General features: G+C 37.3%; 1 protein-coding gene across 1 annotated transcript in view; it reads left to right on the plus strand.

Moving 5' to 3' along the window:
- The window catches only part of PCDH15 (protocadherin related 15), a 1,410,242-nt gene that overhangs the window by 1,276,355 nt on the left and 110,052 nt on the right, over positions 1-23,835 (plus strand). Inside the window, exon 27 of the mRNA XM_063435339.1 lies at positions 2,011-2,226. Within this exon, the coding sequence (XP_063291409.1) occupies positions 2,011-2,226 (216 nt within the window). The remainder of the gene's footprint in view (positions 1-2,010; positions 2,227-23,835) is intronic.

Consider the following 23,835-nt stretch of genomic DNA (forward strand, 5'->3'; position numbering starts at 1 on the left):
GGCTTTCCTCCTGACTATCCGATCTCTGGATTCCTTGACCTTTGGCTTGGCTACTGACTTCTGACTTCTATATTCCTTGACCCTTGGCTTGTTCATTATTTCCATGATTTCTGCGTTCTTGTCCATATCCTGTCTTGTGTTTTTTTCTTTTATAAGTTAAATCCGGCCATTCTAATGCCCGGTAGTACATCTTAGGGTTTTCATTACTTGTTACTTGAGTTCTGCATGTTGGGCATCAGCTATTCCTGACAGTAATATAAACAGTGTGTGTCTGCCATTTATTGCAAAAGTGAACCTTGCCTACACGGAGTGTGACACTTTTTTTTTTTTACTCTTTACAATATAAACAGTTTTCTAATATGGTGCTGTTACTCCTCCTTTTTTCAAATGCCTTTCATTGTAGTGGTTTTAATATGCCTGACTTTTAGTGCCAGTTATCGCTGCAGGTGCAGTTAGTATAAACTAATAGGACACAGTTTTTTTTTTTCCGATACTAAAAAACGGTCACTGATACTAAGGAAAGGATGTGTGTAAAAGCTTTGTTTCTGTTTTCAGATTCATACATTTATATTTAGTTATCACTTTATATAAAAGGCATGCAACTTCTTTAATCCAACAAGTTTACTTTCCTATACCAGTGTAAAATAATGTAACAACCACTTAACATGTTATTTGTTTTATGTGTTAAGTCATTGCTTTCTTTTTGGTCTAAAATGCATAAATCACTAACGTATTTTAGTAAAATAAAGATGCAGTTAATCATTCAGATTGTTTGGCCTCGAGGGATAAATTATCTGATATTATTCAGTAAAAGTGCTATCACAATAACATGTAGATTAGATTGTCACAGGTCAAACTTTTAAAAATTATTCTATTGGACCCTGTTGAACTAAATTGCATTATACAAACCGAGCCAGTGCTAATTAAAAATTCCATCCTAACATAAGGTCTTCATGATTTCATAGTGTCCTTGATAAAATGGAACATTTGGTCCTTACAGAGGTAAAGCACATGCTGGTGCCAATGTGGATAATTTACTTGCCTTTTTATTGTATGTTTAGCAAAAAGTAAATCTTGCATAACTGCTGGTTGGTATTTGTTAGACTTGTGCACTGCAGCAACATTTGGTTTGACTGGAAAAAAAATGTTTTGGGTAATATGGATTTCGGCCATGTGCATATGCAATTATTTCGGTAAAAAATTATTTGGTCAAGTCAAAATGGCAAAAAATGCACCTATGACTACCGTACAATACATACATAAAATAAATATTTATGTTTATATACTGCAGTACACAGGTGCATTTTTGCACTATTTGGTTCCTAGATGAAGTGAGAAGAAGTAAACAATTGAGGGGAAAATCTCTCTATATAAAAATATATATTAGTATTATATGGTATCTTATTGCTCTTCCTATTGTCCCTTTTTGGTCACTTAATCATGAATAAAATTAACATTTAGTGGCTGTCCCCCTACCCATAAATCATCTTTTTTTCCATCTTTGTTTTTGGTGCCATGGACAGAACTCCAAATCACGAAATAAACAAAACGATTGGTTCATGCCTTGTTTCATAATTTGGTTGATATCCCATCACTCTTTTGCGGGGGCCAATGGCATATTTATATTAAAAAAAAACACACACAAAAAACACAACACAACAAATGCACAACTACTGTATCCTAAACCAGTGCAACCATGCTTTCTCCCAGCACCTATCTTTAGAGCAAGAAAGAAAAATTGGAAGCAAATTTTAGAAAGCAAAAATAAATAGAATGGACATTTCATCACGTTTATCAGAAGATTGCAACTGCACTCATTAAAAAAAAATAAAAAAAAAAGCTTGACAGCTTGAAACACTTTATAAAGATAATTACGCCAAACACATTGATGTATTTTTTTCCTATAAAAATGTCCCTGCTGTGGCACTCATGATCTATAATTACATACCCCCTGGTACATATTGTGTTATTTTAACTTAGCATTTAATTTACTTTTATTTCTCATTGCAGACTACAGATAGAGATACCGGTAATTACAGCACTAATAGTTACAAACTGGTTGTACCTCAAATCAGCAACAGTAAAGAAGGCTTTGTTATTGAAGTTTACAGCGGAATTATCAAAACTGCTATGCTGTTCAAAAACATGAGAAGATCGTATTTTAAATTTGAAGTGATAGCGACGGATGATTACGGTAAAGGTTTAAGCAGCAAGGCAGACGTTGTTGTAAGTATTCAGAAACTAAAAGTAACTTTATGACGTTTAGCTTATTTGATCAGAATGTTGCCTGTACAATAGCGATTATCACGTTAGCGCCATCACTGTGTTAATTGAGAATCTGTTGAGTGCCATTCAATGTAAACTGTGTATAACTTGAAAACATTTATTGCATTACTGTTTTTTCTCTGTCTCAACTATTCTACCTTTCGTAAATTGCTTTTAACCCCTTCTTTGCTGTAGTAAACATTTCGAGACTGACATTTTATTTGTATAATTATATGTAATTAAATTCATATAATCATATAGTTAAAGGAATACTCAAACCTCCATGGTCACTCATGTTTTTCGAAGTGGTCATGAATGAAGGATTCAGTATGTGTAGCATTTCATTTTGGAATGCTGCATATACAGAGTAATCTGCACTTTTCTGCCAATGTCCAGTTAACCAGTTATACACCAAGAACATGTGACTTTGGTAACCTGGAACTCTGTTCATGTCAGTTCTGAGCAAAAATTACTTGTCAGTGCACACTGCACACTGGTGAGAGTTTTAATCACCTTCTTCACTTGCAGTTAAACCATCTATCTCCCTCCTTTCTCTTCACATTACATTAAATTCATCCTCAACCGTCCATGCTGTCCTCCTTCCATTCCCCTTTACATTATTTTAGGAGATTGAGCCCTCCTTCACATTATAGTAAGTGTTGCCCTCCTTTCATGACTTTTTCCCTCTGTTCTTCTTCATTTACATTTGTTCTCTGAGTCCTCCCTCTGTGCCACCTAAGCTCTGGCAGCCTCCCCCCCCCCCAACAATAATATGGCATTGATGAGTCCCTACTGAAGTATAAGGGATGTCTGGGCTTCAAGGAAAATGTCCCAGCCTGATATGAAATAAAATTATGTAAACTCTGTGAAAGGGGCAGTGAAAGCATCTTTACTCCTATTTATATGAAGTAAAGGACCGTGATCCTTCAGGTTGCCCAGATATAGTAGGTAAAATTGTCAGGGACCTCATTAACCTCTTATTAAACAAGGGATTTTAACTTATATTGATAACAGCACCCCACTCCTGAAAATGATGCACTGCTTTAAGACTGTTGCACTAAGAGTTGGATCTCAAAAGAACCTATTTAAAGGAGAACTATAGTCAACATAAAAAAGCAAGAAAGACAGGTCCCCTAGCCTTCTTTCTTGCTTTTATATTAATTTCCCCTTAATTAAAAAAAAATTTGAGTCCTTATAATAGCTAAAACTTACCTCCGTTCCAGCGCCGAGCATCTCAGCAGGCCACCCCACCTCCCCTTTTTCATCAAAATTACGAAAAAGCAGGGCTCAATCAGACGCTTCTCTTGGAGAAGCGTCATATCGATCTGGTGCGCATGCGCGGCTTTGTATTGCACCAATCACGCTCTTCATAGAGCAGCATTGAATGCAGCTCTAGAAATGAATACTGAGCGCTCTACCGCGCATGTGCCTCCATCCTACCGCAACCCTCCTAAGCCAAAAGTTTTTATGCAAATGCTATATCTATTTATCTATATCTATCCATCTCTTTCTATTCATCTCTATATATTACACACTCACTCACTCTCATTCATTCTAAAATAAGTGTACTTACTGCAGTCAGTAAATCTCTGCATCCTACTGCTCCTGCCTTCTGCCTTCAGCCTGTCAGCCCGAGCCGACACTGTGTGTACAGGAGATACTTATCTCCCACGCTGTCAGCCCTGGTTGCGGACAGGCTCTCGGTTACTACAGGAAACAGGAGGCGCATTCACAGTGCCTCCTGTGTCCTGATAGCATGTTTGATGTCTTCAGCCAAGCGTGAAAACATCAAATGTGATGAATGCGAATTAGGCAGCACTTAACTCGGAAATCCCTCTGGGTGCTGTCTGAGTGACTGCCACTGGAGGTGTTCCTAGCTTCCAAGCTAAACACTGTATTTTATTAGAAAATACAGTGTTTACATGAAAAAGGCTGCAGGGAGCTATTGTACTCACCTGAACAACCCCATTAAGCTGAAGTTGTTCAGGTGACTACAGTGTCCCTTTAAAAATATATTTTTAAAAACGTAAAAAGTGGGAAAACACTGCTCTCTGCCAGGATAAACTGCTGACACTGACCTACAAGGACGTAACATCCTAACCACCATCCACAATGAGTCACAGTCCATGGCATTGAGCACCAGTCAGCATTCAACAGTTCATCAAGCACATGCGGGGAGGAGGGGGTGGGAGTTGACCAACCTGGTCAACTGCTGTCATACCTAATCTCACAACTTCAGATAATTTCAGGGCTGCTTACTGAGTGCCACAGAGGAGGACTATCAGTTGATACTGACAGTGAAAGAAAATAATTTGGGCAAATAATTTCTTCTTCAGATTTACTCCATACTCCTCCCACCCCTCCCCCCACCTCCCCAACCCCCCAAAATTAAAAAAAAAAAAAAACAACAGAAAAAATGCAGTGTATGTAGTGTGATCCTTGTTAGTAGATAGCACGGTCCTCTAGGGCAAAAACATGCACAGTCCTTTTATTTTCTTATAATCCCGGCAACTTTATTTGTAAATTTACACATCAGGCAGCAGCAAACGAAACATAAATGCAATGATGTAACACAAATCCCTACAACAAAAAGCCTAGCTCGTCTGAGCACTAACTCACATCAGATTCCCTATCTATCAGGGGTTAAACTATAACAAAATTTGTGGGTTTCACCAACCTAGTGTGTTTGTCCGCTCTCAGCACTCCAGTGCTCCAAGCCAGCCTTGACTGCTTCCTTCCGCACTCCTAGTGCTCCAGGCCAGCACTCCCAGTGCCTAGTCTCCTTGACTCTCTTACTGGAGAGAACACCCTCTCTCCTACCTGCTTCCTGAGAGGAAGCCAGCAATCCCCCTGTACCTGTCTAGCAGGGAGTGGTTTATTCCCCCCCCCCCCCCCCCCATCTCGGCCTGGCCTTTCATCTGCAATTCATTCAAAGTATACCGTAGGCAGGGTGAGTAAGAGACCAGTTTTTGAATATAATTTTAGTTGTCATGTGGGGGAGGGTTTCCGCAAACTTTGACATAAACTCGTGAAAACATTGTGACATGAGAAACAATATACATTAGAATGTCTAATTTCACAAATGGTCAGCCTTTGTGGGGTATTTGATCAGTCAAACTGTTTTAATGCTCCAGATGAGACAAAGGACAATCAAATTCACTCATGAAAATTTACACTAAAAAAAAGCTGAAATGGTGTGGTCTCTTATTTGGCACTCTAACTTGACACGATAGTGTCAACGGCATAGTTTTACTCTGAATCATTAGCTGAGCAAAGCCTGAGGGGTTTTATCATAGGGACACATATCAAATTTACAAAATGGCCAGCAAAAATGCAATTTGCATGTAAAAAAAATTGCAGTGGAACTGCAATAATGCTTCTAAATGAGACATATTATATACTGTTTTTAAAAGAGCAAAATGGGCTGTGTATTGGTGCGATAAATGAAAAAATGGAAATTGTAGTTTAACATGCACACAATAAAACTTGCTTGTGTCCTTAAGTATAAAACAAACAAACCAAAGCTGCATCCTTAAGGGGTTAAATATAATGTATATGCATATATAAAAAAAAAACAAGCTGGAATCATTTGAAAAATATCTACAAATAGGAAGAATTATTATACTTATACATTAATAGTGAATTACATTCATACTTATGAAATAAAATTAGTTCTTACACGCTATCAAGATTTTTTTACCTCACGTCAAAAATACTACCTACATTTTCACATTGGAATGACACTGCTTCCCACATGACTTCAAAAGCATTTTCATATTGTAGAATATCTAGAGAGCACCTTAATTGTGTCCATAGCATTTTCACAATTATTGTAAAATAGAAATGTAACAAAAAGTATTTTATTACAATATCAATAGCTCTTGATTACAGTTGATTATTGATGGAGGTGCTATTGTTGGATATAAAGTACCTTATTGTATCCTTTCAGCAGTGTAATCACTCTTCCAGTTGCAAAGATGATAAATTAGCGCCATGCAGAATAAGCAGTTGAAAGTTCATGATTCATACAATATTTTTGGACAATGAAATATAGGGGTTGCTTAAGTACTTTATCAGCAGTTAATTTGCTCTTATTACTGAATTGAATGATAAAATGTTCATGTTGTAAGTGAAACGGTGTGAAGCATATAAAGCAAATGAATTATTCCTGTATTGCATGTACTATCTCTAGAGGTCATGTGATTTTACTGCCACAAAAGTGTTGCTTAAAAGACCCCAATATATATATATGGAATGTTAAGTCAGAGTATCAAAATTAAAGTGACCCTCCACGGCAAAAAATGTAATTCCTTATTTAATATACATACCACCCAATGAAAACATGCATAATTTTAATTATGCGTTTTTATTTCCCCATTGAGCATACATTTTAAAAAAGCTTGCAAAATCGAAAGCTGTATTATCTGCTGCCTTTGCAAGCCATTTAATTAGAACCCTATCCTGATTTTGTGATGGGACATAATGCTATCCTGTGATTTCCCTTTATGTGCTTACCTATAACCTTAGGATATAGGAGGACTGACAGTTGTTTCCAGCTAAGATATAAAGAAATATTGGTTTAACCCCTTAAGGACACATGACGTGTCTGACACGTCATGATTCCCTTTTATTCCAGAAGTTTGGTCCTTAAGGGGTTAAGAAAACCTTAGAGACTTTTTATGGAGCAGAATATATATGCATTTAATGGAGGCACATATATGCTAAGCCAGCATCTCTGCAACCCAAAGTGGCAAAATGTTTCAGACCCTCTGACTCTGATCCCAAATGATCAAGTAATTTAGTGTTATATGTACAGATCTTATTTCTGGAGGTGTGGTTTGGGGTGTCCTTTGAACCAGACAGCAATATGTCTTGGGCTACCACTTTTGCAAAAGCACATATAGCTTCCAAATTTCACACCAACAATATAAATAGTGTGTACAAACTCAGTAAAACATATTAGTATGCATTTGGCAGATTTTATTTCTTGATAGATACTTGAAGAGGCTCAACTAATGGATTTAATGTGGGTAATTTCCTTTTTTAATTACTAGGCTTTTATTCAACATCAAATGAAAACATAAGCACAAAAAAAATCTATAAAAAAATGTAAACCAAAATAATAACTATACTTAAAGAAGAGATCAAGATTACAATATGTAGTTTTTATGCATGTGAAAAATGCAATACAAATGTTCCTTGTTTACAAAAATGTATTTCTACCCTCTTTGAATTCGATGGCTTTACATGTCAGGACATAACAATAATCAGTTCCTTAGCAGATCTTAAAATTAGGTAAATACAACCTCAGGTGAACAATAACACATGACATATTACACAGTGTCATGATTTATTTAACACAAATAAAGCCAAAATGGAGAAGCCATGTGTGAAAAATAAAGAACCACCTTTAGCAGCAATAACTTAAAGTAATCATTTTTTTTATGACTTTATTAGTCGCTCATAAGGTTGTGGTGGAATTTTGTCCCACTTTTCTTTACTACATTGCATCAGTTCATTGAGGTTTGCTGGCATTTGTTTATGCACAGTTCTCTTAAATCACCACCACAGCAATTTAATTGGATTCAGGTCTGGACTTTGAATGAGTCCTTGCAACACCTTGATTATATTCTTTTTCAGCCATTCTGATTTAGATTTGCTTGTGTGCTTGTGATCATTGTCCTGTTGTATAACACAATTCTTAGCCAAGCTTTAGCTGTCGGACAGATGACTTCACATTTGACTCTAGAATACTTTGGTATACAGAAGAGTTCATGGTCATCTCAATGACTGCAAGGTTCCCATGTCCTGTGGCTGTAAAACAAGCCCAAATCATCACCCCTCCGCCACTGTGCTTGACAGTTGGCACGAGGTGTTTGTGCTGATATGCAGTGTTTGATTTTCAGCAAACGTGGCGCTGTGCATTATGGCCACACATCTCCACTTTGCTCTCGTCTGTGCAAAGGAAATTGTTCCAGAAGTCTCGTGCTTTGTTCAGATGACTCATTGATTTTGTTTTATATATAGCATGGGTATATCACCTGGTATTTGCTATTTGCTGCAATCTGAAACCTACACAACACACAGGCAACAACTAGCTGATATGGATATAGAACATATTTTACAAATTCTGTAAGAATGTACAATAATGTTGATTAAGATTCCTAAAAAAATTAATTTTTTGATACTGTCCAGAAGAGACTTGCAGGCTTTAAAGAATTCTTCAATTATTATGTGAGAAACTGCTCTTACATCACACAAGAGGCTGTTGGCAAGGGATAGCTGTCAATCAACATAGCTGTGAACACTTCACTGTTCTGAGTAGGGAATAAAAAGGCCATGCAGGTGTCCCCCTTTGTGTCCTAAAGTAAGTGCTCTAATTCAGCCTACTCTGTGTGCTGATGCTGAACATAACAGAGATAAAATTGATATGTATTTTCAGAAAATATGTAGGAAGGCTATGTGATTGACAACAAGGAGTGGTTTTATTAGGGCAGCAAAAATATAGTCATTTACCACCTAAATTGCTTAGACTTACGCTTTGATTACCCCTGTAACAATTTAAAACAGCGTAGCATACACATTGGTGGTGGTTGGAAAAAGGAATCTTTACTTTTCATAACTCATATCATTCAGTATATCTAGCATTTGTGCTAAACATAGCCAATTTTAAAATGTATTACATTTGAAAAGGTTTTGAATTTAACGTGTGACCTAGGCCAACACAAAAAAAATTAAAGTTCTAGTTGAAACTCCCAAAATCAAGACAAATTAATTAATCTACTAGTCACACTAGTTGTACACTAATTTATGCAAGCAAAGCTATGATATAGATGGACAGAGGGCTGGATCTACTTAGATCCCATTGGAACAGTAACTCCTACCTCAAGATTACCATATATTATATTTCCACCAGATCAATTTGAATTCTGCTATCCTGTCCTTACACAAAAATAAGCAGAAGGGGAGAAAAAATACAAAAATACAAGATACACAGTCTACACACACACACAATATACACAGCTTTGACACACAGGCAGGTAAGATTTGTACAAGTAATGGACATGCGTGGTCTGCATGCATACTGTCACCTGTTATGTCAACGCACCCACTGGTGTCTAAAAATGAGGCACCAAATGCGAGAGATGGAAATTATAGCAGATCAGGCACATAGAAAATATGTATAAATAGTTTTTGCCCATAATGCAAAACAACAAAGCAAATCTTGTAAGGGATAACAAAAAGAACAGCATGCTTAGATATATAACATGAATATTATTTTCTAGCAATAACAACATTCAATTTGTAAAGCATGGAAATAGATTGGTTTTATTAGGAAATTATTTTTTTGTTTGTTTTTAGGTGTTTTTCTGCAACTATTGCTTTCCTAATTCACAAGCTAGCAATGCAACAGTTATTTTGCAGTAGCAGTGGCTGTGAATTTCTCATTACAACTTTAGGCTATTTTCTATTTCTGAAATGTGCATGGATTAGGTCATCATTTGTAAATCTAACATAGCCTTTCAAGACAAGAAACCTATTATTTCTTTTCAAGTCCAAAGCATTCAGAATATTTTAGCTTGAAAGGCAATTTTGTTTTGTACCATGACAGCATATCATGTGTTACCTAAGTGATGACTGCTTGTCAGAGCTATTGGTTTCATTGCAGGGAAAGGAGCCTTCCATGCTAGAAGTCCAGCTACCTAGAGGGAGTTTGAAGTCATTCTGAATCAAGTAGAATTCATGAACTCAAAATTATGTGTTATTGCTCATATCCTTCATCTAAAAAAAATTGTTCTGGGATTGCAAAACAAAAGGAAAGTTTTATTTATATAGCAAAAGAGACTAGTGCACTTAAATGTATATGTGCTATTGATTTTCTTTTATAAATCATTAAAATAACATTTATTTTAATTTCAAGTGTGCTCTATTGGAAGAACAGTTTTTCTGGTTGATTCAAAAACACATTTAACCCCTTAAGGACACATAACATGTGTGGCATGTCATGATTCCCTTTTATTCCAGAAGTTTGGTCCTTAAGGGGTTAAAGGACAACTCTAGACACCATGGCATAATTGCAAATGGTATGGTGGAAAGAGCCTTCCATCAATGGCTACTATTAGCTTTTTCACTACTCATCCTTCCTCAATCAACAGTAGCAGAACTATTGAATAGCATGCCATGATGCAAGATTTTTGTATGGACCCCTACACCCCTGTAACGGCACCCTGGGTATGAGAAGGAGTTAATGCTGCCAAAGCGGTTCTATTTCCTGAATGCTAAGTCAGCTACTGAACACTCCTAAGCGCCAAACAGGAATCATATAAATTATCCCCCCCCAAGCACGAGATGAGGCTCTGGGTTGAGGATCAAGCAGGATCTGTTTAGTGGGGGCTACAGCCTTTTCTGCAGGTCTTCCAGCAAGGGACACTCCCATGGGGACCTTGTGGAAGACTTAGACAGTTTTACAATATCCAATCACAGTATGAAAACACTCCCACATAAACAGTGCAACCCCTCCTCTCTATTCTGGAGATAATTGGGTTAAGAGCCTTGAAGTAACTCAATTATCTCCAGGTATAGAAAATATCCTCCATTTTACAATAACAGTAAAACACATAAAAATCTACAATCTTATTTTACCAAACGGAACCCCCATGTTCGACATATCCCCAAATAGCTTAGATCTGAGTGTTCAATATAACCGAACAGCGCTCAGATCTCATGCATACAGTCAAATTGCCATAGAGCTGAAAGTGTGTTTATTGTGCGTTTGGCAGGAAGCATGAGCTCCATGGGTTTAGCTATCTGGGACAGTTCCATTCGTGGATTGTCAATATACCGAACGGCACGGCGCTCGTATAAACTAGAAAAAAGAGATGGATGGTTGGTGATCTCAATGGTGTTCGTGGGAAACAGTGTCCAAAATGAGTTCCATGAATTTGTCGACGAACATCGCTGGGCGTTCGACTGTCCAAGATGGCTGCCATACGAATGACGACCACCCAGCCGACCATTCGAGAGTTGGAAGTGGCTGCGGTTAACCACAATGTTTTATTTATATCTTGTTTTTATTTAAATTTTTATGTTGATTACATCGGTCATTAAAGATATGACCCAAAAAACAATCAAATACATAGGATACAGAAAAGAAAAACAAGGGGGGGAACAGACCATAACATTTTTGCCAATTGCATATACATTTATTAACAATAACATCACATGCAGTATCATTTATCTCTCTTGCATATATTGCAAACCAATATCTTGTCTTGTCTACAGGTGGGGGGGTGGAAAAAAAAGATAAAAAATATTTATCTCTTTCCTTTCTCTTTTCCTTTTTATATTTATTTTTAAGGGCTATGTAGCAATATTCATCATTGGCACATACTGATCTCTTATTTCCAACCACTGAGGCCATCTTCGTTTGTATAGATCCTCTCTACCCTTAACTCGACTTGCCATTTTTTCATAGAGGCTAAAAGAATCAAATCTGCTCAAGACCTCTGATATTGTTGGTGTTTGTGTTTGTTTCCAGTTATAAGCAATGGTAATTTTGTTGCTGTTAAGCAATGAATAATCATTTATATTGCTTCTTCCCTAAGTTGTGTAGGAAATATATGGAGTAAAAAACATTCTGGTTTGAATGGAATAGTAACCTTCAGTGCTATCCTAAAAAAAAAATATTTATCCTCCCATAGTTTAGTAATGCTCGGGCAAAGCCAAAAGACATGAAGTATAGACCCCTCGTGTTTTAAACAACGCCAGCATAAGTTGCTCGTCCCTGGGTAAATATGTGCTTATTTGGCTGGCACCCAATACCAGTGCATAATAATTTAGCAGTAAGTTTCCCAGTGATTAAGACTACAGGAAACCTCTTTAGTTTTCCTTTGTGCCTGAAACCAAGTTGTTAGCGGGAATGATTCCCCTAAATCACTTTCCCATTTTAGAACATATTTCTGTTTCTTAGGTTCCTCCTGTGTTAGCAGAGTATTATAACAAAAAGACAATGCTTTGCTGTTAGTCAATTTCCTCATGCATTTTAGTGCAAATGGTGCTAGTGACTGGATCTCTTTAATTTTGTTTGTGTGTAGAATATTCCTAATCCTTAGATATGTGAATATTTCTCTGGGTGGTAGGGAGTACTCTTTAACCAATTAGGGAAATGATTTGGCACCTGAGCCATTAAGTAATGACCATATATGGCATACGCCTAGCTGTGTCAAAGGTTCCAACTACAGGTCTGGTGTAAAAACAGTCTGCAGAGGTGCAACAAATAGTAAATCTTGTCCTACTGAAAGTTTAAAAATTGACTCTCTCCATATATGGAGAAGAGTTTTTGTGGTTGGGAACAACTCTGTTGCCTTATTAGGTACTATATTCCCAGACCATAGTGCGAACGATAATGATCCTTATAAAAACCGTGCACATTCTAGTGCCAGGAGGAGAAACCCTTTCAAGTATTGCAAGACCTTGAGCAAGTAGTGTAGCCTTATAATAAGTTTTGACATTTGGAACACCTAAACCACCTTTAGCAAATGGAGGCCAAAGCTGGTCTTGTGCGATTCGTGGGGGTTTCCTTTTCCAGATATGCGCATTGATAAGTGCCTGGAACTTCCGAAGTATGGTATTTGGAATGGTAATTGGCAATTCCCGAAAAAGATATAGGATATGAGGCAGAATCATTATTTTTATTGTTTGTATACGACCCAACCAGGATATTTCTTTATTTTCCCATGTTTTGAGTTAGTGGTCTAATTTATGAATTAATGGTAGATGGTTTTCTTTTATTATCAGCGTTTGTGTTATGGGAAGTTTGATAGGATAGGCCTAAATAGGATATGGATGTTTTGCGCCAGTCAAATGGGTATAATGATTTTAAGCGTTGTGTAGTAGCTGTTGAGAGCCCTAATACCAATGCCTGTGATTTTTTTTAATTATTTTTATAATATGACAATTGGCCATATCTTTCAAACGTGCTCAATAATTTAGGTATTGATGATTCTGGGTCTGATAGAAATAATAGGACATCGTCCGCAAAAAGAGCGATTTTTAAATCCCCTATTGGGGTATTTAAACCTTTAATTCCTTTCTGGGCTTTAATGTGTCTTACCAGGGGTTCCATGCACAAAATGAAAATCATTGTGGATAGTGGGCATCCTTGACTGGATCCATTTGTAATTTGAAATGAACTGGACAAAAATCCAGAGTTATATATTTTGGCCACAGGATTAGAATACAGAACCCTTATATTACTCAAAAAAGCTAGGGGGAACCCCATTCTTAGCAATACTTCCGGTTAACCACAATGTTAATAATGTCAGAAAGGTTAACGAGCAGCACACTTCCCTTCTGGGTGGCCCGCCATTCGGTAGTTCATTTGTCTTTTAGGGAATATAATCAGGAAACACACGAACAACCGGGGACTGGCAAACAAACAGACAAAATAGTCTAAAATAAAAATCCTGAGGCAGAGAGGTCTGCCACAAACCCCATCCCAATTCATGTTTCCCTCCCCAATTTGGACAGCTACATTTCCCTGATAATTAGCCCTCTCCCTGCCAAAATTAGATTCTGCCATATATGCCTGACTTTAGACATTCTCACTCACATTAAAGAAATTATTATGGTACTTGGGCGTCTTGGGGTTGTCTTACCTTAAAGGAAACCTCCATGTACCATAACAACTTTTTGGAAATCTTTATTTTATTATTTAGAATGATTATGAACATGAACATATGAGAGAGTGCAGAAAGGTTGGTTCAAATCATACATGTGCTAACAATGTTAAGTAATAAAATCAAAATTTTTCATGGTATAAATAGAAAAAAATCCCAAGCACTCACTGTGATAGTTCTTCAAGCAGATTTATTGCAACGTTTCGATCTCAATGAGGTCTTTTTCAAGCTTTTTCAGCTTGAAAAAGACCTCATTGAGGTCGAAACGTTGCAATAAATCTGCTTGAAGAACTATCACAGTGAGTGCCTGGGATTTTTTCTATTTGTATATATTTCTTGGGGCTTTTTTGCTGACCCATGCTCAGTAGCACCCTGTGTTTAATTGTTGTGACTCAGTGCGACCCTATCCCCTTTTTTATTACAATTTTTCATGGTATGTCAATAGAACCTGTGTGTCTCAGGAAACAACGAACAAGTAATGCTTCATAGAAATAAGTGCAAAACCACTGTGAGTGGTTAACAGGAGTAGTCAAAGAAGACTGGAAGTCAGCACATGTTGTGCCCATTCACAAGAAAGGTACTAGGGAGGAGTTGGGCAACTACAGGCCAGTAAGCCTTACTTCAGTAGTGGGGAAAGTAATGGGAACCATGTTAAAGGATAGGATTGTTGAACATCTAAAATCACATGGATTTTTAAGATCAAAGACAACATGGATTTACTTCAAGGAGATCATGCCAAACTAATCTTATTTTTTTTTTTTGATTAGGTAACTAAAATCAGAGTGGTGCAGTAGACATTGCTTACCTAGATTTTGTTAAAGCTTTTGACACTGTTCCACATAGAAGACTTATAAACTTCAATCTTTAAGTTTGGATTCCAATATTTATGAATGGGTAAGGCAGTGGCTGAGTGACAGGCAACAGAGGGTTGTAGTCAATGGAGTATATTCAAAGCATAGGCTTGTCACTAGTGGGGTACCTCAGGGATCTGTACTTGGACCCGTTTTCTTTAATATTTGTATTAGTGATATTGCCGAAGGTCTTAATGTTGAGGTATGTCTTTTTGCTGATGACACTAAGATATATAACAGGCTTTGGTGTTCCAGAAGGGATAAGCCAAATGGCAAATGATTTAGGTAAACTAGAAAAATGGTCAGAGTTGTGGCAACTGAGATTTAATGTGGATAAGTGCAAGATAATGCATCTTGGACATAAAAACCCAAGGTCAGAGTAGAGAATATTTGATAGAGTCCTAACCTCAACATCTGAGGAAAGGGATTTAGGGGTGATTATTTCTGATGACTTAAATTAACACTATAGTTACCTAAATTACTTTGGCTAAATAAAGCAGTTTTAGTGTATAGATCATTCCCCTGCAATTTCACTGCTCAATTCACTGTCATTTAGGAGTTAAATCACTTTGTTTCTGTTTATGCAGCCTTGGCCACACCTCCCCTGGCTATGATTGACAGAGCCTGCATGAAAAAAAAAAACTGGTTTCACTTTCAAACAGATGTAATTTACCTTAAATAATTGTATCTCAATCTCTAAATTGAACTTTAATCACATACAGGAGGCTCTTGTAGGGTCTAGCAAGCTATTAATATAGCTGGGGATAAGAACATCTTAATTAAACAGAACTTACAATAAAGAAAGCCTAAATAGGGCTCTATTTACAGGAAGTGTTTATGGAAGGCTGTGCAAGTCACATGCAGGGAGGTATGACTAGGTTTCATGAACAAAGGGATTTAACTCCTAAATGGCAAAGGATTGAGCAGTGAGGCTGCAGGGGCATGTTCTATACATCAAAACTGCTTTATTAAGCTAAAGTTGTTCAGGTGACTATAGTGTCCCTTTAAAAGGTAGGCAGACAATGTAACAGTGCAGCAGGAAATGCTAGCATAATGTTTGGTTGTATAGAGAGAGGTATTAGCAGTAGAAAAAGGGAAGTGCTCATGCCATTGTACAGAACACTGGTGAGACCTCATTTGGAATATTGTATGCAGTACTGGAGACCATATCTCCAGAAGGATATTGATACTTTAGAGAGAGTTGAGAGAAGGGCTACTAAACTGGTTCATGGATTGCAGGATAAAACTTACAAGGAAAAGTTAAAGGAACTTAACATGCATAGCTTGGAGGAAAGACAAGACAGGGGGGATATAATATAAACATTTAAATAAATAAAGGAATTGACACAGTAAAGGAAGAGACTATATTTAACAGAAGAAAAACTACCACAACAAGAGGACATAGTCTTTAATTAGAGGGGCAAAGGTTTAAAAATAATATCAGGAATTATTACTTTACTGAGAGGGTAGTGGATGTATGAAATAGTAGTCTTCCAGCTGAAGTGATAGAGGTTAACACAGTAAAGGAGTTTAAGCATGTGTGGGATAGGCATAAGGCTATCCTAGCTATAAGATAATGCCAGGGACTAATGATAGTATTTAGAAAATTGGAAAGACTGGATGGGCCAAAGGCTTTTTATCTGACGTCACATTCTATGTTTCTATATTTACAATTAACTTCCTGATATCTCGATCTAATAGAACTCTTATGTTGATTGTTTGAGAAGTTTTTGATCAGTATATTCATCCACTCCCGTTTAAATAAGGGTATGTTCTTCATCTCTGTCTAACAACAAAAGCTATTATAAGCTAGAGATGGCCCTGTCTATCTCGATGCCACCCATGCACAGACTTTCTAACCATGTCAGGTCTTTATGTATCTTCTCTCTATTGGGGATATTTCAATACTTTTTTTTTTTAATTTGTAGGTATCTGTATCTTTCCATAATGGTGGGCTTCCTTCTACTTGCCAGATCATTAAGGCTCTTTATGTCATCTCCACCTACCTGAGTTGAACTAATTACTTCTCCTAGGAACCAAACATCCTTAGCCGACAGCACTCCCGCCATGTGTTTATTGTGTGAAAGGTTCAATAGTTGGCCCAGTGTTGGTGATATTTTTGATGTAGTGAGGTGGATAATTGAACTGAAAAGCAGATTTTGAGGATTCTACTACCTAGGATCCATGTGCCTGATGGCAATTCCATGGTATTATTTTATACCACTGGGAGCCTTTAAGGTTTTCATGTCAAATTTCGGCCATTGTTTAGGAGTTAGAAAAAGGTGCCACTAAACCACTCTGTGCAGAGTGGCCGAGAGACAGTACTTGAACATATTTGGTAAAGGCAAGCCTTTATTCATAAATCCAAGATTTTTCCTCCTTCCACACTTATGTGATCACCATTGAATTTTGAGACTTAAATAAAATATAGAAGTGTTACCTTTTTGGTGTCAATGCTTTTTTTTCTCATATCCCAATTTCAGTGCTTTCATTTAATTCAAATACTTAATGCCTTTACATTAGAACTGTTCACAGCTATATACTCTCATTGTACATGGAAACAAGAGCCTGCAAAAGTCGGCTCAGATCCATTTTCACATTGTCCTCAATGAAATCTAAACATATAAAGAACATACCGATTAAAAGCATTGAAAACTCTTAATACTCTCCGCTCCATTATACCTTGTGGAGATTCTGAGGCTGTTCTTATAGTTTGCATGCACTTTGCTCCATTACATCTAGTAGTACATAGAGTTTTGAAGCAAAAATAAATGCATACTCTTAAAATCCACAGTATAACTCAGGATTAGCAAAATGCAATAATCTGTGATAAGAAAATACATCCATGATAAGAAAAATGGATACATTAAAGTTGTATTTATAATATTTTTTACTTGAAAAGTTAGTATTCTTTCTTTTTTTTATTAAAAGAACATGTTTTGATCTAAAGCTAATTTAGTCTCCTTTACATTCAAGCATGTGTTACTTTTAAATATAGAATAACAATTTACATTAATGAGAACATAAATAATTGCTGCCAAATAGAATTTTAAAGGTTCCTTTAATGTTTTTAAATTAACATTCAAAATTAAAAACAAAAACTAGTTTTTCATTGTATTTCACATATAGTTTGTAAAAGTCAGGACAGCATCCCCTTCTTGTTTCTGTATTACAGACATGAATCTATGCAGGAAAGATGTAAATGCCAGATAGTGATAGAATTATGCATTACTGAACTTTGGAATGGCTGTGTTTAATGAGAACGTCCCCAGGAAGCAAATAGAAAAGGATTATGAGTACAGGCAAACAATAACCATGAAACTACTCTAGGTCGGTGGGCTAGAAATACAGATCACTATAACACAAGACTGGTCAAGGAAACCATAAGTCAGAGAACAAAAATTAACCTGTTCAAACAAAAGAAGTCACTGTAAGGTAATCACCTTGGAAATAGTTACAAAGAGGAAGTCAAGTCAGAACCAATTAAGAGCAATGTGGTATTTACAGAGCTAGGAGTCTCTATTATTTTTGCATTGCAAAAAATAGACATACATGGAAATAGACTGCCTAATGTCATGTTAAAGCTTACTATAAACAATCAGATTAAAGCCAAATATACAAAACCGGACAGAGACATATCAATAATATTGGTAGTTGAGATGACTAACAGGGGATGGACAGTAAACCATACAGATAGCAACAGGATGGCATATAGCATGAAAGATATTTAGGTCGGATGAAGATGATGCTGTTGGGATTATATTTGTTTTTTAAATCATGATCATTATAATGGATCTACCATAAATATTTTTTAGGGCTCGAGCTTCACTAAACAAAAAAAAAAAGTTATTTTTATGCCACGGAGTTCTTTCTAACCCAGGAATAATTGGGTGCTAAAGATCATTTTTAGCACTCCCTCAGGTGAACTTTGTACACCACAAAGACACTAGTATTCTGGTATCTCTCCTCTGCTCGAACATCAAAATATTATTGAAAACTAATTTCTTCAGGTAACAGCTTTCCTTCCCTGCACCCAGATTTCTCTCCTGCAACTATAATTAAAAAATAAAAATAGTTTGAGACACTGTAATCATTTTGAGAATGGATAAGTCATTATAAGTTGCATTTTCAATTGAATTTGGGGAAACCATTAGAAACATTTGTTGTGTTTAGCTATTCTAATAGCTTTTGTTTTATTTGTTCATTGCAAGCAGCTGAAAATCTGTACATTTTGTAAATAAACTTTATTTCTAGTGATGTCGCGAACTTAAAATTTTCCGTTCGCAAACGGCGAACGCGAACTTCCGCAAATGTTCGCGAACGGGCGAACCGCCATAGACTTCAAAAGGCAGGCAAATTTTAAAACCCACAGGGACTCTTTCTGGCCACAATAGTGATGGAAACGTTGTTTCAAAGGGACTAACACCTGGACTGTGGCATGCCGGAGGGGGATCCATGGCAAAACTCGCATGGAAAATTACATAGTTGATGCAGAGTCTGGTTTTAATCCATAAAGGGCATAAATCACCTAACATTCCTAAATTGTTTGGAATAACGTGCTTTAAAACATCAGGTATGATGTTGTATCAATCAGGTAGTGTAAGGTTTACGCCTGCTTCACAGTGACAGACCAAACTCCCCGTTTAACGCACCGCAAACAACCGCAAACAGTCCATTTGCACAACAGCAAACTCCCCATTTGCACAAGGTTGGATAGCAAGCTAGCCATGTCCCGTTCCTTGTCCTCACTGATGTCATTGAAGGTCTCTTCCTCCACCCAGCCACATACAACACCAAGGGTCCCCAAAAGGTGACAACAAGCCCCCTGTATTTTTTTTAAATGTACACTACTGTTACACCAGATATGAGTTGCACTGGTGTGACACTGTGCCCTGGCAGGCCCTGAAACGCACACGTGTGAAGGAAACTGACTGCTATTATTTCACAGTCAAATTTCTAGTTTTTTTTTAATGTACACTACTGTTACACCAGATATGAGTTGCACTGGTGTGACACTGTGCCCTAGCAGGCCCTGAAACGCACACATGTGAAGGAAACTGACTGCTATTATATTACAGTCAAAAAAGTTTTTGTTTTTTTTTAAATGCCAGCTATTGTGAAAGCAGACTGATGTTCTAGCCCTAAAAAGGTATTTTTGGGGTGCTGTCCTTAAAGCAGAGATCAGATGAGTCCTTCAGGACTGTAGTGGACACTGAATACACTAGCCTAGCTATCGATTTCCCTATTAAATCAGCAGCAGCTACACTGTACCTCCTCTCACTATGAATGCAACTTCCGGGGGGCAGGGCCTAGCTGTCATGGAGGAAAGGCGCACTTCGTGTGAGCTCCCTCAATATCTCACTTTAAGCAGCTATCAACAAGCGCATTTCACCCCAGAAGGGGATGACCCAGCAATGTTGCTCCTACCTGACCGACCCGACATGCTTAATAGCTGTCAGCAACTCGACAGAGTCTTACTTACCTCCGCGTGGCAAGTGTGGCCTGGTGCTCACCGGGCGGGAGAGGCGGCCGATCTCCCGATCCTGGGATGCCCAGGAGCAGCTACTTCCCGGCAGGAGCTCCATTACCCCCCCTCGCACCGGTGGGGGTTATCCCGGTCCACCCGTGAGAGGATATTGAGTCTAAGCTCCACCACAGCTAAGCGAAGCAGTCCCCATTAAAATCCACCAACGCAAAAGGCGTCGAAGACGGGACTGAAGGCACAAACAGAAATGCAGAGCCTGCCCCATGTCAAGCACTCGCCTCCACCTTAAGCCACCACAATCCCGCACCGGACGTGAAGCACCACCGGGACAGATCCAACCACCCGACAAAACAAGCTTCCACCACCTCAAGCCGCGAACCCGTCACTCAGCCAGAGACTTGCCTTTGTTGTTCCAGGTATCAGGGACTCCCAGGGTCTGCACCTGGCGCACAGAAGGGATCGGATGAGCACAAGCAGTAAACAGCAGCCTGACAAGCATGTCCCACTATAGCCGATCCTCCACACCATGCCTTTGATCACATGAACTGCTCTTTGCACATTAACTAATCGTAAAGTAGCAAGCGTTTAAACATGTCATTATTTCACCTCCTAAAGAGTTTATTGTCTTAGTTCCTTACATGCCTTTACCTTAACCGTTCATGTATTATGTTATTCACTAGTCTCATCTCATGGGGCGACTTACACTTGATTTATAACTAGTGGTGGAGCTGCTGATATAAATACACAGTTGATAACGTGCAAGCTACACCCTAAACATGACAGCCATCTTTCACAACAATGTACTGCTATATCCTCGTACCCTCAGTGCAACTAGCCATGATATACGCACCTTCAGCCTAGCATGCTCAAATATAATACACTTCTGTCTAAAAAAAAAAAAGAATGCAGCTTCAGAATTAATCTAAAATGGATGCTGTCCAGGAGGTGGGAGGGTCTGTGAGGGAGGGTCTGCTGCTGATTGGCTGGAATGTGTCTGCTGACTGTGAGGTACAGGGTCCAAGTTTACTCAATGACGACGAATAGGGGGCGGACCGAACATCGCTTATGTTCGCCATCCGTGGCAAACGCGAACAAGCTATGTTCGCCATGAACTATTCGCCAGCGAACCGTTCGGGACATCACTATTTATTTCCAATTGGGTTTAATAATTTTGATGGTAACTGTATATAGAAAAGCATTTGATAGGACTAGATCATTCATTAGGGTGACCTTAGGAGATAATGAAGCAGTGGGCCATAAGCACACTGCATATCCGATCATATCTGAAACTGGCCTATAACAATTTTACAAATTGCTGCTGCTAAAGACTGTTACTCAAGAACTAATAAGTGTGTTTTCCAGCTTGATCATATCAGTTTTGTTCATATTGGTTTTGTGATGTGTGCACGCCATAAACTTGATAGAGAAGCCTTCCCCCTCCCCTTCCTCGGAATTAGTGTTGAATCTAAAAAAACAGTGCAATCCACTCAATAGTGAATCTGCTCAAGGCAGACTCAATAAACAGGATTTGCAGGGACAGTTAAAAACGTAACATATTTTAAAGTATTATCTATATAATGCATCAAAAATAATGAGTCAAAAATAAGTATTGACAGATGTAGCAATTTATGCACAGCAAACAACTTTAATATTAAAATATAGACTTAAAACACTTACAGGGTTATTAAGTAGAATAGTCAGGAATTTAAAGTGAATTCAAATTGAATTTGAAATTAATGCCAAAGTAGTCTTAAATATTCTCTGTGTCAGCTACGCTTCCAGCAAAGCTATTTTGACCTTTATTTTAAAATTCAGTTTAATTTCTTGACAATTCTCACAAATGTAATAATCCTTCTACAGATGTAAATGGATAACATTCCATATTTTTAGGTTCCATTAACACAAGGCTCACATACACCCTATACATTTGTAATTAGATCAATTTATCAGGACGTTTATTAGTTTGCTGATTATTTTTATAAAATGAATCACACATGTACGCAGGTAATCATGTTGTTTAATTGTAAATTTATATAAAAAAATTAAAAAGTACACTATATGTTTTATTTATTTTCTAAAATGGCTAATTAAACGGATAGCCTCCATTTGGAGGTCGAAGGAATATATACACAAATTGATTTTTATCACGTGACTTAATCTAATCTTACTTCAGCTTTTGGCTTTCGGCTACCACAAACCACATCACTGTGTTTACTACTTTATAAACCAAAAGACAAGATAGTCATGGATTAACTTGTGAGATGGCTGATCAAAAATATTGCAGAAAGAATATTGCTCAAGTATTGTTTATCTCTTTAATTCAAATTTACAGTTAATTAACTAGTTCATAACCAATTTACTGGAAAGCTTTCAGTCTCCCCTTGCAATATGTTCACTTAAACTGTCCCCCGACCCCGCCATCTGTCTCAACTGTATCTCCCCAGTAACATGTTCCACATTCAGTACTTTCCTTTACATCCAACATTGCAAGAAAATAAAAACATTCCGGACAGTATAACATTTTTGAATCATTCCTCTCCTCTGCAATCAAAATCCCCTGCACACTGTTAATGCGTTATTCAAATGTATACATCTTTTGCTATTTGTGCAAGATTGTATCAAAGTTGCTCTCCAGGTAATAATTGAAAATGAAGTAAACATCAATGTGTTGCTCTTGGCGCATGGAAAACAAGAAAATAAAATTCCTTTTATTTTGTGACTAAAAGGAACCGGTTACATTTTGTTCCAATTATGGACCTTTGTTTAACCTTATTTTACAGTGCTGGACCATTTTATTTACATTAGTAGAATAAAATAGTCAACACAAAAACAGTGCATCAGGTTTACAAAATGTTGCTTATTCTAGATACGAAATAACCAGCATTTGTTCAAAAAAAATCTGCTTCCAGTGAAGTATAGTGAGACACATACAGTTTGAGCTTGATTCCATCTTATGTATCACCAAACCTCAGCAATATAAATCATTTGCAGATGTACTCTGTGAGGATGTGGAGGAACCTGACCTTTATATCAATATATAAGACAACCTTTTGGTTTGTCAGGCTCAATAAAAGTCTCCTTAAAACAAAATGTTTCAGTCTAGTGTAAATAAGGATCATATTCTGCTGTATTCCCAGTGTGCTGATTAGTTCTCTCGATCAATAGAAAATAAAGGACCAAACAGTTTCTTAGTTGGGAAAATATAGCTCCCAGTTTTTGGTATTGACCATTGAGTACATGTACAGACAACATAATTTATGAACTTGTATCAACTGCATCCTATTTAAAATAATACTATTTCAACATTTAAAACTTTGCTCTCTCTATATATCGGGTGACCATTTGCACACAAGTTCGACAAAAGATCTTTAGGATATGATGGGTTACTTGGGGAATTAAAACGTTAAGCTTCTGGTGGCAAAGTTTGTTGTAAAAAGGAAAAATCTCTTTACAATTTCTTAAAACTTATAAAGATTGTGTTTTTGTGATAAGACTGATAAGAATGGTGAGTAAAATATGAATCGATTTACTGTACAAAATGTTACAAATAATGTCA

The sequence above is a fragment of the Pelobates fuscus genome, chromosome 10 (genome assembly GCF_036172605.1).
Source record: "Pelobates fuscus isolate aPelFus1 chromosome 10, aPelFus1.pri, whole genome shotgun sequence".
Classification (NCBI taxonomy): domain Eukaryota; kingdom Metazoa; phylum Chordata; class Amphibia; order Anura; family Pelobatidae; genus Pelobates; species Pelobates fuscus.